Source organism: Schistocerca cancellata, chromosome 6 (assembly GCF_023864275.1).
Source record: "Schistocerca cancellata isolate TAMUIC-IGC-003103 chromosome 6, iqSchCanc2.1, whole genome shotgun sequence".
NCBI classification, from domain to species: domain Eukaryota; kingdom Metazoa; phylum Arthropoda; class Insecta; order Orthoptera; family Acrididae; genus Schistocerca; species Schistocerca cancellata.
Genome location: NC_064631.1, coordinates 558,521,017 through 558,541,781, shown reverse-complemented (window position 1 = coordinate 558,541,781; position 20,765 = coordinate 558,521,017). Strand labels below are relative to the sequence as shown.

The window sequence follows — 20,765 nt, the reverse complement described above, 5'->3', positions numbered from 1 at the left end:
GGAAAGAAGAGAAAGAACAGACACTGGGAAGAGCAATGCTTGTAGAGAAGGGTAACAAAGGAAAACATCACAGGGTTGTAGGGTGGAAGAAAAGCCATTTAGCAAAATCAAACAGTGGAAATTCCAGCTAGGAATATCAGCAATGTAGGAAAAAAACAGATTGCTACTTACTGTAAAGAAGACACGTTAAGTTGCAGAAAGGCATTCTGGCCGAGGATGCTGAAGCTGGCACTCATGTGTTCACGAGGTGTGCTTGATTGTATGCATGCATGGCATGTGTTTCTCTTTTGCTGATGAAGGCTGTGGCTGAAAGCTTTATGTAAGTGTCTTTTAAAATTGTGCCTGTCTGCAACTTAACATGTCTTTTTTATGGTAAGTATCAATACATTTTTTCCTACATTGTTGATATTCCTACATGGAGTTTCCATTGTTTAATTCTTACTTATTTCACCGTGTCTGCTTGTATTTATTGTTCTCATACAATTTCTCCTTCCCAACCAATCAATCATCAACATATCATCACAATTTTCTATATATGTCTCTTACTTAATTTTACCATTCATCCTCATGTTTGCCATTTTACCACCTTTTTTTTCTCTGTTTGAGTTATTTATTGTCTCCATTTGCCTATGCATATATACACTAACATTCATTCACTTTCAATCATTCAGATTTTTAGTTACACTGCATATTTTCTATTCCTGATTTCTCTGTCGCATAAAGCAACCACTCTTCTCTAGACTTCAGTAGGGTCTACCACATTTCTAGCCATCATGCCTACAAATATCTTCTAGGAAACAAAGTGTGAAAGTCTATTAAAATCTAGTTAGTCTTTTGATGTGTTAAGCATTGTCTACTCTACTTCCTGTCTCTTTATTACTTACCACTTGTCCCTTCCCTTGAGGTAATATGTTTCCCATTTTCCCTTGTCTATCGTGCACTGTGGGGTGATGCCAATCGAAAAATCACTTTTATGCCATTTTAATATTGTGATTATTCATGAGGCGATGTATCATAAAATATGGTTTTCATTTTATTTACATAATTATGAAGGTCCATATCTGTACCACATTAAATATATATTTATAAAAAGATATAAGAAACAGGCAGTGAACATTATTTAGTTCATAGGTTAACATTCACAAGTAATCAAGATATAACCTCCTGTTCTCTCAACACACATAAATTATCTGTTTAAGAGTCAAAGTGGTACTCACAATAAAAATTGTATAAAAGAACCTTAATTACCTAATTTCACACAAAACACAGCTTAGGGTATTATCACAGACACAATTCTTCCATTTAAAAAAATTCTATTTACTAAAGTTGCAATGTAATAATTACAGTCCACATTTATCACTTGTTCACAGTGAAACACTGAAGGTTGTCATTAACTATACAGTTGATCATTTTTATACAAGAAAGATAAGACTACATTGTCTCACAAGCATTCAGTCTTTACATTCAAGAGAAAAAATGCAAAATGTCTCAACAGCCAAACTGGATCAGTTCCACTTGCAATTGAGTGTATCATTAGCATTTTGAGCAGATGTATCAAGTGCAATGTACACAGGTACACACATCTCAACTATTAACACACTGCATGCAAAGTTTATAAGGATTATATATTTTCATTCATGACTTCATCTTGTTCTCCTTGTTTGAAATTACTAATCACAAAATATACAATAATTCATAACAATTCCATTTTGTTGTGAATACTGTTTGTTGCAAGCAGACAGAGAAGTCAAGCTTGTAATTGTAAACATAATGTTTCCTGTTACCAGCAGTAATGTAATAAATCTGGACAGTCGTCTACAGTTGGAAATGTACACTCACTTAAAATGTAGAAATTCAGCATCATACATCAAACACCATAGAAATGCACCTTGATGCTATACACCCAATCACATAAAAATCATCTATATGAAAACAAAAATTAATTATTGGAAGAGGGAAAATAATTTCAGCATGGCTGACTTACATTCATACAGCATACAGCCAGTTCACTGTTATGTCTATTCCAACTTTTATCATTTACCTCTTGCACCACTGAAATGATTCCATTTTAACTCTTGTAGCTTTTACTAGAATGCCTCAATTGACATTCATATTGAAATTAAATTGTTGTATGATTTGGTTAACTATTCATATGTGGAAATTATTTAGTGGTGAAACAGCATTTTGATAACGACTGGTCTTGTACCTATTGAGTGAGGAGCATGTTGGAGCTTCCATACCTCGCCATACATTAGCAAGATGTAGACTGCCATTTAGTGGCAGTAGTTACACTTTGGATGACACTTCACTCCATTTACACCACACTGGCATCCACCACTTGTGTCTCCTTTCCCCTAAAAATGAAGAAAAGGGAATAAGTAGGAAAGTTAGGATACATTACACAATTTTCACATTTACTTCACAAGTATAGTAAGTTCAGTATGCTACCTTCTAAAGGATGACAGAATCACTCATTTATTCTCCCCCCTCCCCCCATCAATTTCTTTACTCACCTAGGACAATGCACTGTTGAAATTTAAAAAGAATCCTTTTCTATAAGACAGAACAATTTTTTTGTACTGTTACCATGTAAGTTTGATGACATTCTATGCTGCTATTGCACAAGCTAAATGAACCCATGGGAGATCGAACAGCTCTTCTTTTCTATTTATTCAAGTAATCCCTCCCAGCAACAACCCATCCTGATGAACAGACTTCAGTCATTAATGTCCTTGAAAGAATCTGATATTTTCCTCTCCACAGCTAGGTCAATAATGTTGTTTCATGTTAAATCATTCTATATTTATACCAGTAGATTTTTGTTTGTTGTGACCAACTCCAGTGAAGAGTTACAGATAAACAGAGTCAAATTTTACACTGTTTATTTCTTTTGGGCATTATGTTTTGGTCTGATGCCATTTTTTAATCAAACACTGACCACTGCAATTTTGTCAGAGTTCTTTCATTAGAGATATATGACCCCTGAATGGAATGTTAAAAATCTCAATCTCAATCTACTGATAGATCACTATTATAATATGGCGCCAACAGACAAAGAACAAGCAAGTTCTTGAGTTTACATAAAACCATACGCAACTCACCATGTGAAGTAAACACTGCTGAATTAACTTAGACAGGAGAGGTGTCAGTATATTTTCTATGGAGAGATCTAAAGGCCTCTATGTATTTGTTTATTTATAACCTTAGGTGTGTGTAAACATGTACTCTTCTCCATAAGTGTTTGCCAGGGTTCCTACCAGAGTACCCTGGGTCTTGAGAGATAGAGGCTGTGTTGGAAAGAGAGCACTCTAACTGCCATGGTGAATGGAATTGCTCGATGTGTCACATAACTGATTTGTCAGATGCTGAAGTAGCTATAAACGTGGCAGATGAATTGAGGATGGGCAAGATGCCTGATATTAAGGTGAATTAATCATGACTATCTTAGAGATCATGCAGGCACTGGACTTTTCATGTCAGCCCTTCAATAACATATCACTGGTGTCTCATTTTGGCGAAAACAGCAGCCACCACAAGCAGCTGCCATGCACAGCAACACATTGATGAAGGGGTGACCACTCACTATAGCATATTGTAATAACTAATAATAGATAGCCTGTCCACCACGCAACAAAACAATCACAATGCTGGACTAAAAAAAAAAACAGAGGAGCCTTATGAGTCAGAGCCACCATCTCAATTTGGAGTACAGAAATCACTCTGTGAGCATACTGTCATCCCATCTTATACAATAGATGAACATTTAAGCAGAATGTTGGAGCCCATAATTTGATTTGAGGCACTGTCAACAGAATGTAATCGTTATTAGCACAGACACCAAGCAGTCAGCATGCATAGGGATCGGAGTAAGCAGCTAGACAGTGCCGTACAGTGATATAAATTGCATTATACGGAACATAGTAAAGTTTCTGCTAATGATTTGTTGCAATGTGGCTTAAATACTATGAAGAATCAGATAAAAGAATTTTTATAGAAGTGTACTATATTCACTAAAAAATGGAAAGTGTTGTTACAATATTTATGTACACACAAACATAAATTATCAAAATATTTGTGACTGTATCAACAAGGAACTGCAGTAACATTATGAAACTGAACTGTGCTTCTTGTATATAAATGTGTTTACCAACTATACTAGCCAGTACTTATAAACTGTACTGCCACACATACTATTAACAGTTACCAATTGTTAAGTGCAGTGTGAGTGTATTTTTAAGTTATTCGGAAATCATCTTGCCACCTATGTAGTTAAGGAAATTAGTTGAATAATTTGGAAATTCATGAAGCAATGCATGCCACTTAGCGGGCAGGGTACCATTCAGGCAGGTTGTGAAGGAATTCTTGTGTGGGAAATGCTGGCACAGACTGAAATGTGGCTTCTGTTAAATTTGTCATTGCATCTTGCTGGCAAATGATGTTGTACATCTATTTTGTTCATCTACAGCAGTTGTCAGGCAACCTGTATCTTCAGCAAGAATATGCACTATGCCACTGCTCCTAAATTGTGTCAGAATTGTCAGAGGAACATTCTAATAATTGTGTTCTGGGATGCCGTAGTGCGGGATGTCTAAGCTTGGACCCAGTTCTGACCAAATTTCATTGAACTGTAAGCATTGGATAAGTGGTAGTGAATCAAGTTGTACCCCAATGCTTTGTGTCTCATGGAGTCATTACCATGTGATCACTGTCTCTTGTCATTTGGGTGCAAGTTCTATTTCAATTGATCATGAGTGCATGGTTTATTTCCACATGTCCATACTTTCACTTCTACTTCCAAACAGATCTGTGATCCAGAAAGCTCACAAACAATTTTATCTATTCACATTTCAGTACCATTAGCTAAACTTACATCCTGTTTGAAGAACACCCCCCGATATTGACACTTATTATTCACTGCGGACAATTTAAAATGATTGTTTTGGAGCAACATGTTTCAATTTATTTTCACGGGTGAAACATGTCTCTGATGGAGTTGCCAGCGTACAATACAAGGAAACCAGAGTTTCACAGATTTGTATTTTATGTTCGTCTAATAAATTCACATTTGCCCAAGACTGCAATCGTGTCTGAGTTGCGTTTGTGCTGGCATGTGTCTGTGTTCTTTTACATAATATTGTTACTCACCATAAATTTTTATTTGATTCTAATGGCCATTTATTCACCCATATTATATACTGAAAAAAAAAACTTCACAATAAGGTCAGAGCATTGTAGGACACATCAAACCTAGTAAAATTTTCCATATAACAATAGGTTGGAAGTGCGCCAATGTTGAGCTACAGCCATAAAATGACATAGTTGTTAATAGTGAAATCTGAAAGACATATTTTGCAAACTTACTGAGAGTATGAATCAACTTTTATTATAAGAAGTACAGCATATCAGGTAAGTGTGAACAAATCCAATACTGAATGAGAAGAAAAGAAATAAAATTTCATTCATTCTTTTTCTCTCAAATCACATTTTTTACAGTAAATGCTCAAATTTCTGCTTCCAGTAACCCTGCATAGTTGACATCATTGTGTAGTGACACTGCCCAGTATTTCAGCAAAAAATAATAAGTAGTAGTGATAAAGCCATCATAAAGTATTGCTTTAGTGGCCAGAGGCCGGTAGCTACAGTGTGACAACAGGTGGGTCAGAATAACATACACTTAAGGAGATTGCAAGACAGGGTTAGCTGAGGTCAGCAGAAAACTGCACTGCACAGTAGTAATGACTGTAGCAGGTGATCGATGTTTCCACTCCACGGCAAGTCTCTTATTATGGGCAATGTGATTAGGTGCCAGGTTTTAGTGAAACAAGTACACCTTGGAGTGATATAAATGTGTGTGAATTTTGAGGCAGCAGCACTTCTTGTTAGCAGAGTCCAGCAGCACCACCACCACCACAATTCCAGGGCCACACTGGACAGAAAGGCAACTAGGCCTCATCACCAGCAGCTGTGTGTTCAAGGCTGGGCTGCACATGCTGCCACCAGCACTATGTTCCTCGAGGGACTTGGTGCGACAGCTCCACCAACCTGCCATCTGCACCTGTGGCCACTGGCACTGAGTTCCTCCCTGGAACTTAATGCCACAGGTCCAGCCGACATCTGACTCCTGCCAGGAGTATGTGGGTCGAATCCTGTTCACAGCAGTCTCTGCATGCTGACATGGTGGCCACATGCAGAGCCAAGGGGCTGTCTCTGGCACTAACACTGATGGAGCAGTAGTGCACCGCTGACGTCGCAACTGTAGCCTACACACCATCCTCTCACCAGGATGGAAGCTGCCATTAGTATGTTGGTGCCGGCCATGGTCAACAGAGTGAAGCATGTTTTTCCTTGCCAAATCATGACGAAGCATGTACAGAGATTGATTAAAAGCCTCCTTTATTGTCAGCAGTGTTTCTACAGGGCCCTCCAGCTTGTCACCACCACTACTCACTCTGAGTGCAGCTGCTCTCTTCAAATGAGAAATGATTGGTGCTTTGTCTCAAGTTCCTGGCATGTTGCAAATGATTGTTGCATCCTCAGAAATTCTTGTGACCACCTCTACATGAGTGAAACAGATGACTGGTAGGTGGAGTCCTTCACGAAGCCCCACACAACATGAAGTTCAGTAGTGTTAGATTAGATTATCTGGGAGGCCACTCGGAGCAGTTACCCATGAGCTACCTGCATCCGAACACTTCATTCAAATGTTGCCTGACTGCAGTAGTGAAAAGTGGCAAACACTGCAAATAATGGTGTCAATTTAGCTTGTGGGGTAGAGGGGATAGAATCACATATCCAGTCAAGTTGTTACAGGGGGATTTTCATATGCCTACTGTTGATGGTTATGGATGTGTTACGTACTGCTTCCCTGATGAAAAATAGCCTCATCCATAAGCAGGATAAAGTGGAGATAGTTCATATTGTTGGGACACTGGTGCTACCTGTATGCCCAGACACAAAATTTTGCCTGCCTTGGATAACCTTTTACTTTCAAAACTTGGATCTTTTGTGCATGGTAAGGATGTAAACCATTGTCCTTTGTGATATTCCAACATGCCACTGATTGACACTGAGTTTCCTGTGTTGTTGCTTTGATGCTGATTTAAGGCATTGTTCTGAAATGCTGGAGCACTTCTTCATCAAATTCCAGACCCCTCTGTTCTTTTACATCTTGATTTGGTCACTTAAGGTGCAAATATTCACTTTTATCTCATGCAGTGCTCCACAACCCTAATAGCAGACTTCTGTCGGGGAAATGTTAAGCATACCATCTTCTTACACCAACAGGATTGCATCCTGCTTCTCTATAAGCTGTGTGAATGTCAGCTAGCATGTAGTTTTGTATGTGTTCATGATAACTCCAGTGCAGTACAATACTCAGCAACAAGTGTGGTAAAGCATAACAACAACAATATAACACAGTAGAAGCTGGTCAGACAAAACCAGACTGCTAGAATCACCTAAAAAAAGTTCACTTACCACTCAAACTTTCCATACACTCATCACTTATTGATTGCTGTTTTATAGCTATGTTTCCACAACAGCGCATTTCTGACACAAGGTTCGAAGGAAAATTATGCTTGATTTGACATTCCCTACCTGCTCTGATCACATTATCAGACTATTTCTCTCCACCTTCATATCCTCAGCTACGTATTTCTGGCTGAAACCTCACACAACAAAAATCACAATTTTTTCATACTATTGTCTTATTTAAGAGTTCTATTAAGTGTAGCAGTGAGAAAACAAAATTTTATAGTTTTGTAATAAGGAAACATTTATGTGACGAGAAAACATTTACTCTGGTGACAACAGAAGACAAATATCACTCTGCGTGTGTAGACAGGTAGTTTCTTACCCCTGGGCCCCAGCGAGGTCCTCTCGTCACCCAGCAGATCTCAGTCTTGCACATGGAACATCTCAACCAGTCACATCCCCACTTCTTCATCAAAACAACTTCGCAAGTGGGACAGCTCATTGCTTCCCCACGCTCAAGCATTTCCTATGAAACAAGTGCACATAAGCATTAAATTAGTTTGAAATAATGGCTACAAAAGTATTTGAAAATTTTATCTGTCTAACATAGATGTTCTCTGTAATACGTGGTTAATGTTATGAAGATCACTTCTTTAGACTTTGGCAAACTGGAACACTGCTGACACCAACATAAAAAATAAAATTCAATAAATAATACATGCTAGGAACCTGATCCATAATTATGAACTTTTGTTTGCCTGTATTACCTACTGACAACCGTAGCTTACTGATCTCCATCTCTGGTATTCAGGACAGTTATTTTCAACAATCAGGTCAGAGTGGGTATAAAATTACAAAGCATTATTTATCAGTTATTTATCTCTGTCATTTATTAATAAAAAAGTTTGTAAAATATTTACTTCTGTTATTAACTTTTGACTGACTGAATTCTCATTTTCATTTTCAGTGTGGATTTATCTGTTTTGCAATGTGTTATTATTTTGGTATTTTTTTAACTTTCTGAATGGTTTTCAATGTTGATTTTTGTCATGGTTCAGTTTAGTTTCAAATTCAAAATGAGAAATGAAATGTACAGGTCTCATTGTATAACTCAAGTGCTGAGTTGCAGATAGGCACAACTGTTACACATTATAGCTTTCAACGAAGAAAACACACACTCATGCACACACCTCATACATACATGACCACTATCACCAGCAGCTTCAGTCTTTGCTGAAGGAGGCTTTGGCTGAAAGCTATAATTTGTAACAGTCTTTTCATTGTGCCTGTGTGCAACTCAATGGGTCATCTTCACAGTGAGTAGCAATCCATCCTTTTCCTTATATGCAGAAATCTATCCTTTTCCTACTATAGTTGATATTTCAACCTGAAGTTTTCATTCTTTATATAACTGAATTGATAGTTAAACATGTCACATTCATGTCAGGACTGTTATTCTGAATAAACCTGAAAATACTAGCTGACATTATGCTGGACACCACTGTTACAATGTCAGCAACTAATGACAACATATTACAACCAATTACAGTTCCTTGTTATAAACCACAAATTAGTGCATCACCTATTATATTTCACTGCCAAAAATGTGCTTTAACTGCTTGCTCTGCTTAGAAAAATTGTGGCTTGCAAGGCATGTTCTTTTGGTAGTCAGATGTTATTCATGCAGTCACAGGTATGAAGTTATCCTTTCAAAAGTGATCTGACAGATAGGATGAGCAGTAATCTGCAACTGTTTGCTGATGATGCTGTACTATATGGGAACATATTGTCATTGAATGATTGTAGAAGGACATAGGATGACTTAGACAGAATTTCTATTTGGTGTGATAAATGGTAACTTGCTCTAAATGTAGAAAAACGTAAGATTATGCACATGAGTAGCAAAAACAAGCCTATAATATTTGAATGCAGTATTAGCAGTGTGCTGCTTCACATGGTAATGTCTGTTAAATATCTGGGTGTAATATTGCAAAGCAATATGAAATGGAAAGGACATGCAAATATGGTAGCAGGGAAGGTGAAAGGTAACTGGGTTATTGGGGAAACTTTGGTAAAGTGTAGCTCATATATAACGGAGATCACATATAAAACACTAAATCAACCATTCATGAGCATTACTGAAGCGTAGAGCATCCCCAACAGGTCAGCTTTAAAAAAGACACTGAAGCAACTCAGAGGCATGCTGTCAGATTTGTTACCAGATATGAGTGTTAGGGAGATGTGTTGTGAATTCAAATGGTAATCTCTGGAGGGGAAGACTTTTCATGAACCACTACTGAGAAAATTTAAGAGAAGGGGCATTTGCAGCTGAGTGCAGAACAATTCTACTGGTGCCAATGTTCATTTCGCATAGGACCTTGAAGACAAAATAAGAGAAATCGGGCTCGTATGGCAGCATACAGTTGCCTTTCCTTCTCCATTTGTGAGTGAGACAAGAAAAGAAATGACTAGTTGTCATACAAGGTATCCTCCACCATGTTCCATATGGTGGCTTGCAGAATATACAGGGTGTTACAAAAAGGTACGGCCAAACTTTCAGGAAACATTCCTCACACACAAATAAAGAAAAGATGTTATGTGGACATGTGTCCGGAAACGCTTAATTTCCATGTTAGAGCTCATTTTAGTTTCGTCAGTATGTACGCTCAATGAAGCACATTATCATGATTTCATACTGGATACTCTACTTGTGCTGCTAGAACATGTGCCATTACAAGTACAACACAACATGTGGTTCATGCACGATGGAGCTCCTGCACATTTCAGTCGAAGTGGTCGTATGCTTCTCAACAACAGATTCGGTGACTGATGGATTGGTAGAGGCGGACCCCATTCCATGGCCTCCACACTCTCCTGACCTCAACCCTCTTGACTTTCATTTATGGGGGCATTTGAAAGCTCTTGTCTACGCAACCCCGGTACCAAATGTAGAGACTCTTTGTGCTCGTATTGTGGACAGCTGTGATAGAATACGCCATTCTCCAGGGCTGCATCAGCGCATCAGGGATTCAATGTGACGGAGGGCGGATGCATGTATCCTCGCTAACGGAGGACATTTTGAACATTTCCTGTAACAAAGTGTTTGAAGTCACACTGTTACGTTCGGTTTCTGTGTGTTTACATTCCATGATTAATGTGATTTGAAGAGAAGTAATAAAATGAGCTCTAACATGGAAAGTAAGCGTTTCCGGACACATGTCCACATAACATATTTTCTTTCTTTGTGTGTGAGGAATGTTTCCTGAAAGTTTGGCCGTACCTTTTTGTAACGCCCTGTATATGAGGATGTGAATATCTTGATGACCTCCCCGAATTTCCATACCAGCAGTTAGTAATGTCTGACTTTCTCTTGGCTGTTTCTGAATGTATCTATAATGAGCCCATTTCCCTTTCACTGTAGCTGAGATTTAATTGAAAATGTGGATTTATGTATAAATAGTTTTCTTTTGTCAGTATCTTCCAGATAATTTTCTGACATGGCTTGCCTGGAAATGTGGCATCACTCATTCTGTCTTCTTGATTTATTTACTGTGAAAAAGCCTGCTAAATGGCTCCTTTAACACCCTTTTCTTACAGAGTCCACTGAACTGCCAATCCAGGTGCAATACATCATCCACAAAATTTTTATTTTTATTGCTTGGGTGACTAGCAGTTAGAGTGAAATCCCACACCAGTACCTTACAGAACCCTCAAAAGTTTTTATTTTTGAGACGGTACAAAAATTGTTGTGAGGGAAACACACATCACACAAACGTCTAAGGCAGTATCTCATGTTTGTGCTTTAGTTCAATTGCAAGAAAAACCTTACTTTATTGAACTACTCTTACAATTTCTTCTTTTATTATCAATTTGTGTCGTAGAATGTGTTAAGACAACTTTACTCACTTGTGCATTCACTGTCATAAAGCTTTGTTGATGAAAATACTTAATATTTTATTTTTATCATTATTTTTGTCATAAAAGAGTGTTTCTTATTCTTTACTGATGATATACGAACGAGATATATTGTTTTTGCTGCTACAAAAACAGTGCTAGTAATTCAGAAAAACTTTATCTTTCCATTATCTTCACAGTTTAGGGTCTCAAAGCACATTTACCATACCTGATCTTTTATTACTTGTATTCAAAATAAGTGTAAATTTCACCACTTATGAACAGGTTCATTGTAACTGTGTAAGATTTTCCAGAATAGTAATTCATTGTGTTTTTGTTGGGTTGGCTGCTACATCTTAAAACAAACACATAATATGGTGGAACTTCAGTTTTATGTTCTCCAATTTTATGTTTTTCACAATTCTACACCATAAATTTGTAGCTCCGGTGAAAAACCCATAAGATCAATGCTAAAAATTCCCTGATTTTACATTTCTCCCTAGTAAGGTTTACCTTGATTATAAGTTCTTACTAAGTGTCTCACTTGACTTCAGCCTGTATTCTTCCTATTGACATGTTATGTGACTGAACAAGTTATAAGTGGCACAAAAGACTGATGGTTTGCACCACGAGTGATGGTGGAGTTAGAGGAACATTTTAGGGCATTGTGGACAGGGGAGACATGGGAGAGGAAATGCTGACATAATCCACAATTGGTGTTGCCAACACAACTTGCAACATTTAGTTTCATGATGCAGTTATGATACAACTACTGCTAGGTTACAGTGGTAATGGAAAAACAAGACAGTCGACTTGAAGTGTTCTGGACCAAGCCAATATGCAATGAAGTGGCCCGGTCACCACCTTTTCTTGTGCCACTTATAACTCAATCTCATATTTCTGCATTTATTTCTGTGTACTGTATTCAGCAACAATATCAATTGTCAACCTTTAAATGCAAACACTTAGTCTCAGAGAATATACTCTGTCATAATTGAGGAAACGCATCCATTTCTGGCTAGTGAACTCTTATTGGCTGGCGACTTGTTAAGTCACCCAATAGCCAGCCCAGCCACGACACCACACTTAACAAATGTAAATGAGCTTACCTACTGGAAGTGTGGAGAGGGGAGTGGCCTATCAACAATGGGAGTGTATGAAGGGCTGAGAGTACTTTGTGAAGTGCTGAAAATATACTTTTTGTGCAGATGATATGCTTGACAGAGATGTCACACAGAAATAGAACACGGGTCTCATTATAGCACACTTAAAGACTTTCCTGTTCAAATTTGACACGATACAATTGCAACAACTATATACACTAGTCATGTATGTACTTTGCACCACGCACGTCACACTCTGTAGCTCATAAAGATTGGCAGCAGTGATAGAGAGCATGAAGTGAAACTGTAGTGCTGGAGCTTTCTTTCAGATTTACATTTTACACAGTGTACAGAAATTCACTGAGCCAACTTCTCATATGCTAGTAACGTCAGTTCACAAAGTAAACTCTTTTTTTCATGTCTGTGTTTCTCTCATCAAGCCTAAAATAAAACTTTAATGGTGGTGAGGATATGAAGTGCAGCTCATAAGAAAAACATTAAACAGTAACAGCAATGGTGACAAAGCTAAGCAGATGTCCACATTTATGCTTATGGTTTAACAACTTAGCTGCTATGGTGGTTTTGATTTAATTCAAATGGTTATCAATTTTTGCTTTTTTCTTTGTGAGCACAAATGATGATCTCTCAAAAACATGCGTTTTGAACTTATAATTTGCGGTCATAGCATGTCAGAAAATAGCTCAATTGACTTGTACCCAGTTACCAATTTCTATTTTTTAATGAGTTTTTACTTGCTGTTATACATTTCTGATTTTTTTAACAATTCATGAAATTCATTACGACAAATTATTGTGTAAACTTTGTATTGTATATTTAATTTTCTCCACTTACAAAGATTTTATACTAATATTGGAGAGGACAGCAATTTTTAATCATATATGCCAATTACATGTATTTTTGATCTGTTTTGGGGGAGGGGGGTTAACATTTTCCTCAATTTTGCATTTTTTTTTTATGTGTGGACCACATGAAAATGTGAAATAGGGGGTTTCACTGTATTACAACCATGAGACTAGTGGCCATCTTCAGATAACACACAGCAACAATTCTTTTGTTGCTTAACATCATCAGTTTACTGACTCCTGTTCCCATCTAGAGCTGATCTCACTACTTAGTATTTAAGGTCCTGCATCATCAAACAACTTTACAATGATCTTATACAAAAATGCACAGGTGAAATAACATTTATGAATGAAATGGCTACATTGCACTAACTTATGCAAAAAAAAGTACGTTCTGACAGTAGCAAAATATGCTATAAAACATCCATATTTTGCTGTAGTATACAGTTTTGGATTTATTGGCACTGCAAGGTCTCTGTACCATACATATTATAAAGTCTCACATGGGACACTTCATATTAGTGTATGCTTCTAAATTTGCACTGATCGTGAACGGAAATGGTGAGAATAGTATTGTTTATGAATAAAAAGTTCAAAGGTTTCCAGCCACACAAGTAATTAAAATTACATGAGCTTTCAGGCAAGTACTCCTTGGCCACCGTCAAGTGGTATGACTGCCAGAGGGCTACTGGTGGACCCTTACATACGACAGCTGCTGGCTGTGACATCACTGGTGCTCGTGACATCAGCATATATGGGCATTAGCATGTGCCACAACAGTAGTTTTGTCAAATTTGATCCAGTGATCATTTTCTAAAGCATGCTCAGCTAAAGCGGATTTCTTGGGGTAGTGTAGGCATAAAACCTGCTGTGTTCCTCCCTGTACTTCCCTACAGTGTGTAACATATGTCCGACATAAGACTGGCCACACTTGCAAGATATTTTGCAGACCCCAAGTCTTCTGAGACCTGCTGCATCTTTAACAGTATTAACAGTAACATCCAGTTCACCATGGAGGTAGAAAAAGACAGCACATTGCCCTTCCTTTGATGTCTTTGGCTGCTGAAAATGAAATGGATCCCATGGCTACAGCATTATAGAAAACCTATCATACCAATCTTTCTTGTGCACCATCAGCTATCATCACCGAGCACAGAAGAGTGGTATATTACAAACATTGGTGCATCGTGCAAGAATGATATCAGATGCTTATAGCCTGCCCCACCAGTTGAGCCACCTATGCCAGATCTTCAGGAACAATGGCTACAATGTTCATCAAATAAAGTAAGTGATTTTGAGCAAGAATCACAATAAGATCACCAATGAGCAGCAGGAAAAGAATCTTGCTTTCTTGCCATTCTGTGGCTTCGTGTTGGGCAAGACAAGCCATCTGCTTAAGGGGCACAAGATAAAATCAATTTCCATACCTCCAACAAAAATGTGGCAGTTATTGAGACTAGTTGAAGATGCAGAAAGACTCAGGACACCTGATGTCTACCAGATACCTAGCGAACGTGGCAAGTCTTACATCATACAAATACTATGCAGTGTAGCACAATCAATGCAGGAAGGAATGTGAGAGGTTTTATCATCTATACTGCCCTGAGAAATTCACTTTAGTTTAGCATGCTTCAGAAAATGGTCACTGGATCAAATTTGAAGACTCTGTTGTCATTCACATTAGTGGCTTCTGGAACTGTGTAACTCAAGAAGCCATTGAAGTAAAAATCAACAATAACAACCTTAATAGAGATGGCAGCCTGCAGCCTCAGCAGAGAATGAGTTCCAGTAATCACATGGTTGAAGTGGGCACGCTGAACACACAGTTAATGTATGCCCATATATGATGATGCAGCAAGCACCAGTGATATCACAGTCAGCAACTAGCATATATAAGGGCCTACTGGCAGCCCAATGGCAATCGTAGCACTTGACAATGGACAGTCACTGCTCGGCCGAAAGCTTGCGTAATTGTATTTACTTAGTGATGCAGCTGGAGGCCCGAAATTTTTTTATTCAGTGTCACAGCCTCAGGGTTCTGCATTCTTAAAAAATAATTTGTCATTTGTATTTTAAAAAAAGTAAGTGGACACATTTAGATACCTTCAAAATAAGTACTCTTTGAAAACCTGACCTCCAGCTGCAACGTATGAGGCATCCCCATTAACATGGAAAAATGCCTGGCAATAATTATGGGGAAAACTGTATATTCTTTTTGCCCTCCAGATGTCTACTTAACAGTCCCAAACTGTCCATTTCACCTACACAAAACACTAATATAAGTAGGACTAACACTTAAAAACCTATGTGCAATCCCCAGTTACTAGCCTCCAAAAATTAAGACAGTAACAGACTAAAACTTATAATTAGCTAAACAGAGGAAACAGATCCACCAGCTATCACCCACACACACAAATGCCTCATCTGTGCCATCCTCACCCATGTAAATGTTGCGTGGATTTCTGCTAGTGCTTTGCATGGTCCTTTACTACTTTAAAGTTCCAACACTTCCTCAAATTCCTCAACAACATACAGTTCTTCTCACTTTCTGTACTTGGCTAACTTCCCCCGGCCAAATCCCATACCAGTTCATAAATTTCCCACACATCCTCAAACAGCTAGAAGACCTTTGTATACACTACAGCTGCTCTAAAGTTGAATTTCTACACTTCTTTGAATTATATGTCCTTCAGCACCCTGACCTGCTGTTAAAATATTGACACATCCCACCTGTCCTGCAACACATCCTACATCCTAACTATCTCACACGCGCACGCACGCACATGCACAGTTTCAACATGGAATGCTATCTGACCCCACATCCACATCCCTTAGACCTTTCCATATGTGATGTGTTACCAGAATCCCTCGCATCATCCCCAAGTGATATAAAATAACATATCACATGGGTAGCAGTGGAGCAGTGAATGGTTGGCTGGTAATCATCTGACATATCAACATGAAAACATCGTTGTTGGAATATTCATTTAATACTCGAGAAACTAAAGCAGTTGCGCAATTATGCTCAGAGAAGTCAGCATCCCCAGGTTGTAAACTGTAGGTGGCCTGTGAAGAGGTGCAACCACTGGAATTGTCGCATGGCCAGTAGAGTGATGACACTAGTGAACTTGCAGGGCAATGATCACAGCACTGGGTGTCAAGGACTGTGCTTGCACTGCAGACTAAAGACTGCTGAGGTGCACCAAATCACACCATGAATGCTGCATGGATGACATGGCTCATAGCAGCATCAATGTCTGTCACATGAGCAACGCAGGGCAGGTAGCAGGGAGTCTGCCTACACAAGCAGTGGTGATTGAGTGGCTACACGGCCCTGGGTTTGAACTGTAGACCCACAGGGTACAAGGCTGGCAGCAGTTGAAGTAGGCCCCTAGGTGGCCTGCTGTTGGAGGGCACTAAGTCTGCAGTGCTGGCTTCAATGCAAACAGCAGGGACCAGGGACACAGTTAGCAGTGATAGTCTAGAGGTGGTGACTTGCTCACACGTGATGACTTGCAGAGGATAGAAACCCCCCCCTCCCGTGACTGGATGGCAGACTGCAATACCTTTAACTAAAAATGACAAGTATTTATACAGACTTGACCCTTACTTGTTTTGCTGCAGCATCCTTTTCTTTTCTATCATGTCAGCCACAGCACAAAACTATGGCTCAGACACGAAGCAACCAGGCCAGAAATGCCACAGTGGTCTGCCTTTCTGCTATGTCAGTGCTATTGTAACTGTGGACCTCTGCTCATTTCCAGCCTGTGGGAATCACCTCGACATTTTGGGGCCAGTATTTGTCATATAATCAAGTAGCCCTTGATGTAACTGCATCTTGCCAGCTCCAGCCTGATCCGCTTTCATGGCCTCTTGCATTAGCTGTGGCAGTGGCATTTTTTTACTTAGTCGTGGTAGAAAAATAGTGGTGCTGCTACACACCTTCACTTTTTTGTAGATCCACCCCCAGATCCTACAGCTTGATAACTCCGAAGAGTACATTCAGCTTTCCCCTTACAATAGTCATCTTATACCACAATGTTCACTGCTGTGTACTTAACCTAAACGGCACTCCTATTACGATACCACTGGCCTATCTCCTTTACACACCATGACCATTATTCCATAAAAACTACCTCTTGTAAACTAGCAAAGTATACTAGTAGATTTTTTATTCACCCATTCCTAATGACTACTTAACAATAAATAGATTTACTCAATAAATTTCTTATGCTTACCAGGAGTGCCTATACCGAATATTGCTTAACTATTCCTTACTGGCTGTGTGTAATCTAGTCCATTGGCAGTTGGTATACTTGAGTTTCATGTGGCTTGGTGGTTCTCTATCTAACAAAGATGAGACTGCACAGAGCAGAGACTGTGACACCAAGGTGCTGAGCCACCAAGGTGTTAAATATTGTGACACGACTGAGACTTTGTGGTGCTGGCTATCTCAGTACTACTGCATGTGTTGAAGCAACTGTTCTGCAGAAATGCATCCCTCCCAAGCAGCTATAGGTGTTCTGGATTTCCCTCACTTTTCACCCATTAACATAACTCAATTGACTCATCATACAGGAAAGTAAAAGTAATACTGGAAAACTCTTTCCATCAAACAAATGTCCTTGACAAATCATGTTTTCACAGTGTTGCGATTCTACTATTTTGTGGTCAGGTCTGTCAGACTATATACAGCAGCCACTGGTAGCTGGCAAGTGCAAGGTGTTGGCATTCCAATTGCAGTAAGAGGATTGTTGATTCATTATGAGACAGGTCAGGCTCAGCTCTGCAAAACCTGACAGCACAGCAATAAGACACTGTTCTTGCAGTAAATGCAAGAAGATGTCTCCAGCAACAGGCTTCAGTGGTTTGGTCAAGAATGAGACTAGAAGTGGCATGCTGACATAACAGGCGACCACTATCCTCTATAATTAGATGTCATTTTGGTAGCAGATTCATTCGCAGCCTGGTCTGCCTGATGAGGAGATGACATGGAGCCACCAGCAGCAGCCACAAGTTTGGATCTCCGTCGTGGTATCTGCCTCATAAGCTAATTTCACCAGCCAGACTTGATACCACCGCAAAGCAGAGATAACTCGGACCACTCCATCAGTGAGCTGGACTCCTGCTCAGGGGAGCAGTGAGGCAAGTCCCAGACACAGCAGTGCCTTCTAGCATTATCAGTGTAGGCAGCACCCAACCTCATGCTCTTACTCAACTCAGCCATTTCCTGAGGAGCTGGCTACCGCTGAAAGAATTCTAACCACCTTCAAGCATTCTGATACAATGTGCTTGTGATGTGAGTCACATAGCCAGGTCACGTGCTGCATATAGGGCACTGGCATCAGTAATCCTGGGCACATGTTTCACAGCTAGCTGGCTGGATGCTGATTAACACATCAGCCATCTGGACCTTGACAAGTAACGAGAGGGGCACGGTCACTACTTTACGTAGGCAGAGGACAAATGCATGAGTGAACTTAAGTGTTTATTATGATAGCCTTCTTCCGCCGGGGCACCACCAGACCACAACCTTGCCACAGCTCCTGGCTGCCAGCCATCCTGCATTGAAGCCCTCCCAACCCCTGGGGTTGGCTTCATTTGACATCAGCAGTGGGACCTTTTACCCCATCACCACATCATTTGTTGACAGCAGAACGAGCAACAACACATACAACTGCCATCTGTGGATGAAGAAGATGCAGATGAATTTAGGTTCACTTAAAAGAAAGCTATATGAGGTACTGACACTGAAGTGCGAGTGGATGAATTCATGTGGGACAAACCGGAAATTTGAGCTGGGTACAATGTGTTATCCTTATAGTGTTGTTATTTATTATACTGCTATTATTTATTAATATAAAACTCATAGTAATTATTTCATAAATTTTTGACATGTCTCCTGTACGCAAACCAAATGTGCGTCATGAGATGAATCGAACACAATTCACAAAACTTGTGTAGGGTTGCAGTGTCATCAACATGTGGTGAAGAGAGTGCAGTAATTTTGCTTGACTGTGAGTATCATGGCAAGCCAGGGGAGTCTTTCATCAGATAAGTAATTATATTTATGGGCTCAGTATGGGGCAGGTAAACACAGGCAGATTTCTGTGGATGTGGAAATAAGAATATTGATTTTTGCAAGAGGTGTTATCACAAGCTCGAGGTGTAGCTTACTCACTAGTAGTATACAAGCTGTTAACCACAAGTAATGAATCACAAGGTGAAGCTAATGAGTAGCCACTGAGGTAAAGTTCTGAGAAGTAATACAATTGTGTTACAGTTACATGTTCTTGTAATTTGAATTTATTTTGCTGCATTTATTGGATGGAATTCTCAGGGAACCAGAGTATGAGGATTGTAGTTTGCACTGTTTTGAAAGGCCAAAGGTATAGAGCAAGGAATATGGCCTGTAGGTAAGCACGAAAAATAGTGAGAAATTTGCAACAATAGTACATTCAAGCATTCTTAGCATTTTTGTGTGCGTTGTTTATAAAACGCAGGCATTAAAAATTGTAAAAGCCAAAGTGGATAAGTTACAAGTGGATAATGCAAAGTTGTCTGAGAGACTGGAAGCACTTGAGGAAAGGCAAAAGGAAATGGCTTAATGCAAAACTGGAGTTTACAGAGGAGGTGCAGAGAAGATTTGATGATTCTTGGATTGAAAATCGACATCAGGACATGAGGAATAGGATGATTTTAGAGATGATGGAAATAATGGAGGGAGAGGAAGCAGAGAGGAAGGCGAAGGAGAAAACTGGAAGGGAGCAGGATAGGTCTGGGGATAGTTTGCCACTTCATGCAATACATTCAAGAACTGTTAATGTAGTTGAAACTGTCACTCTGGTAAGGGGTAAGACAGTATTTGACAACTATTGGGACAAGTTGTTGAGTGGGAAGATGAAGCAATTAGTCAGAATAGTGACATTTTGCAAATTCCTTACAGTTTACACAATGTACAGAATAATAAAATTGTTAAAGTCAAGTAAAATAATATAGAAATAGCAGCTCTGATATCATGTGGATTCTGGGGTAGAATGAGTGTTGTCTGTACCAAAGTGAATAAGTGAGTGGATAGCAACGTGGGTTATGCAAGTGCATTAGTGTCTATCCCACTGGGGTATAATGAGTGTTGTTTAGAAACCAAGGTGCCTGACCCAGATGGACAGGGAAGAGCATGTGCTGATGATTTTCATGATATACAGAGTGGAACTGCTGGTGATGTTGTTATTTTAGATGTTATGAGAAATGCAAAGAAGCTTTTGATAGTTGTGTAGCAGAGGTTGTGGTCAAAATTATACAGACGCATACATATATTTCCTTAGAAGCAGGCTGAACACAGAGTAAGGAAGAGGAGATGTGTTCATGCAGTTGAAGATAGAGCCAATAGGGCTAAATCTGTTGAGGAGAGTGGGCCTGAGGTTCGCAGTGT

At 39.3% G+C, this 20,765-nt stretch overlaps 1 protein-coding gene across 2 annotated transcripts in view; it reads right to left on the bottom strand.

Annotated features, from left to right (window-relative positions):
• Positions 1-679: 679 nt before the first annotated feature.
• The window catches only part of LOC126190761 (uncharacterized), a 484,901-nt gene continuing 464,815 nt past the window's right edge, over positions 680-20,765 (bottom strand). For both annotated transcript variants that reach the window (XM_049931276.1, XM_049931277.1), the window contains 2 exons: positions 7,856-7,999; positions 680-2,354 (listed from right to left, as the gene is read on the bottom strand). In XM_049931276.1, the coding sequence (XP_049787233.1) occupies positions 2,274-2,354; positions 7,856-7,999 (225 nt within the window). In that variant the 3' untranslated portion in view covers positions 680-2,273. The remainder of the gene's footprint in view (positions 2,355-7,855; positions 8,000-20,765) is intronic.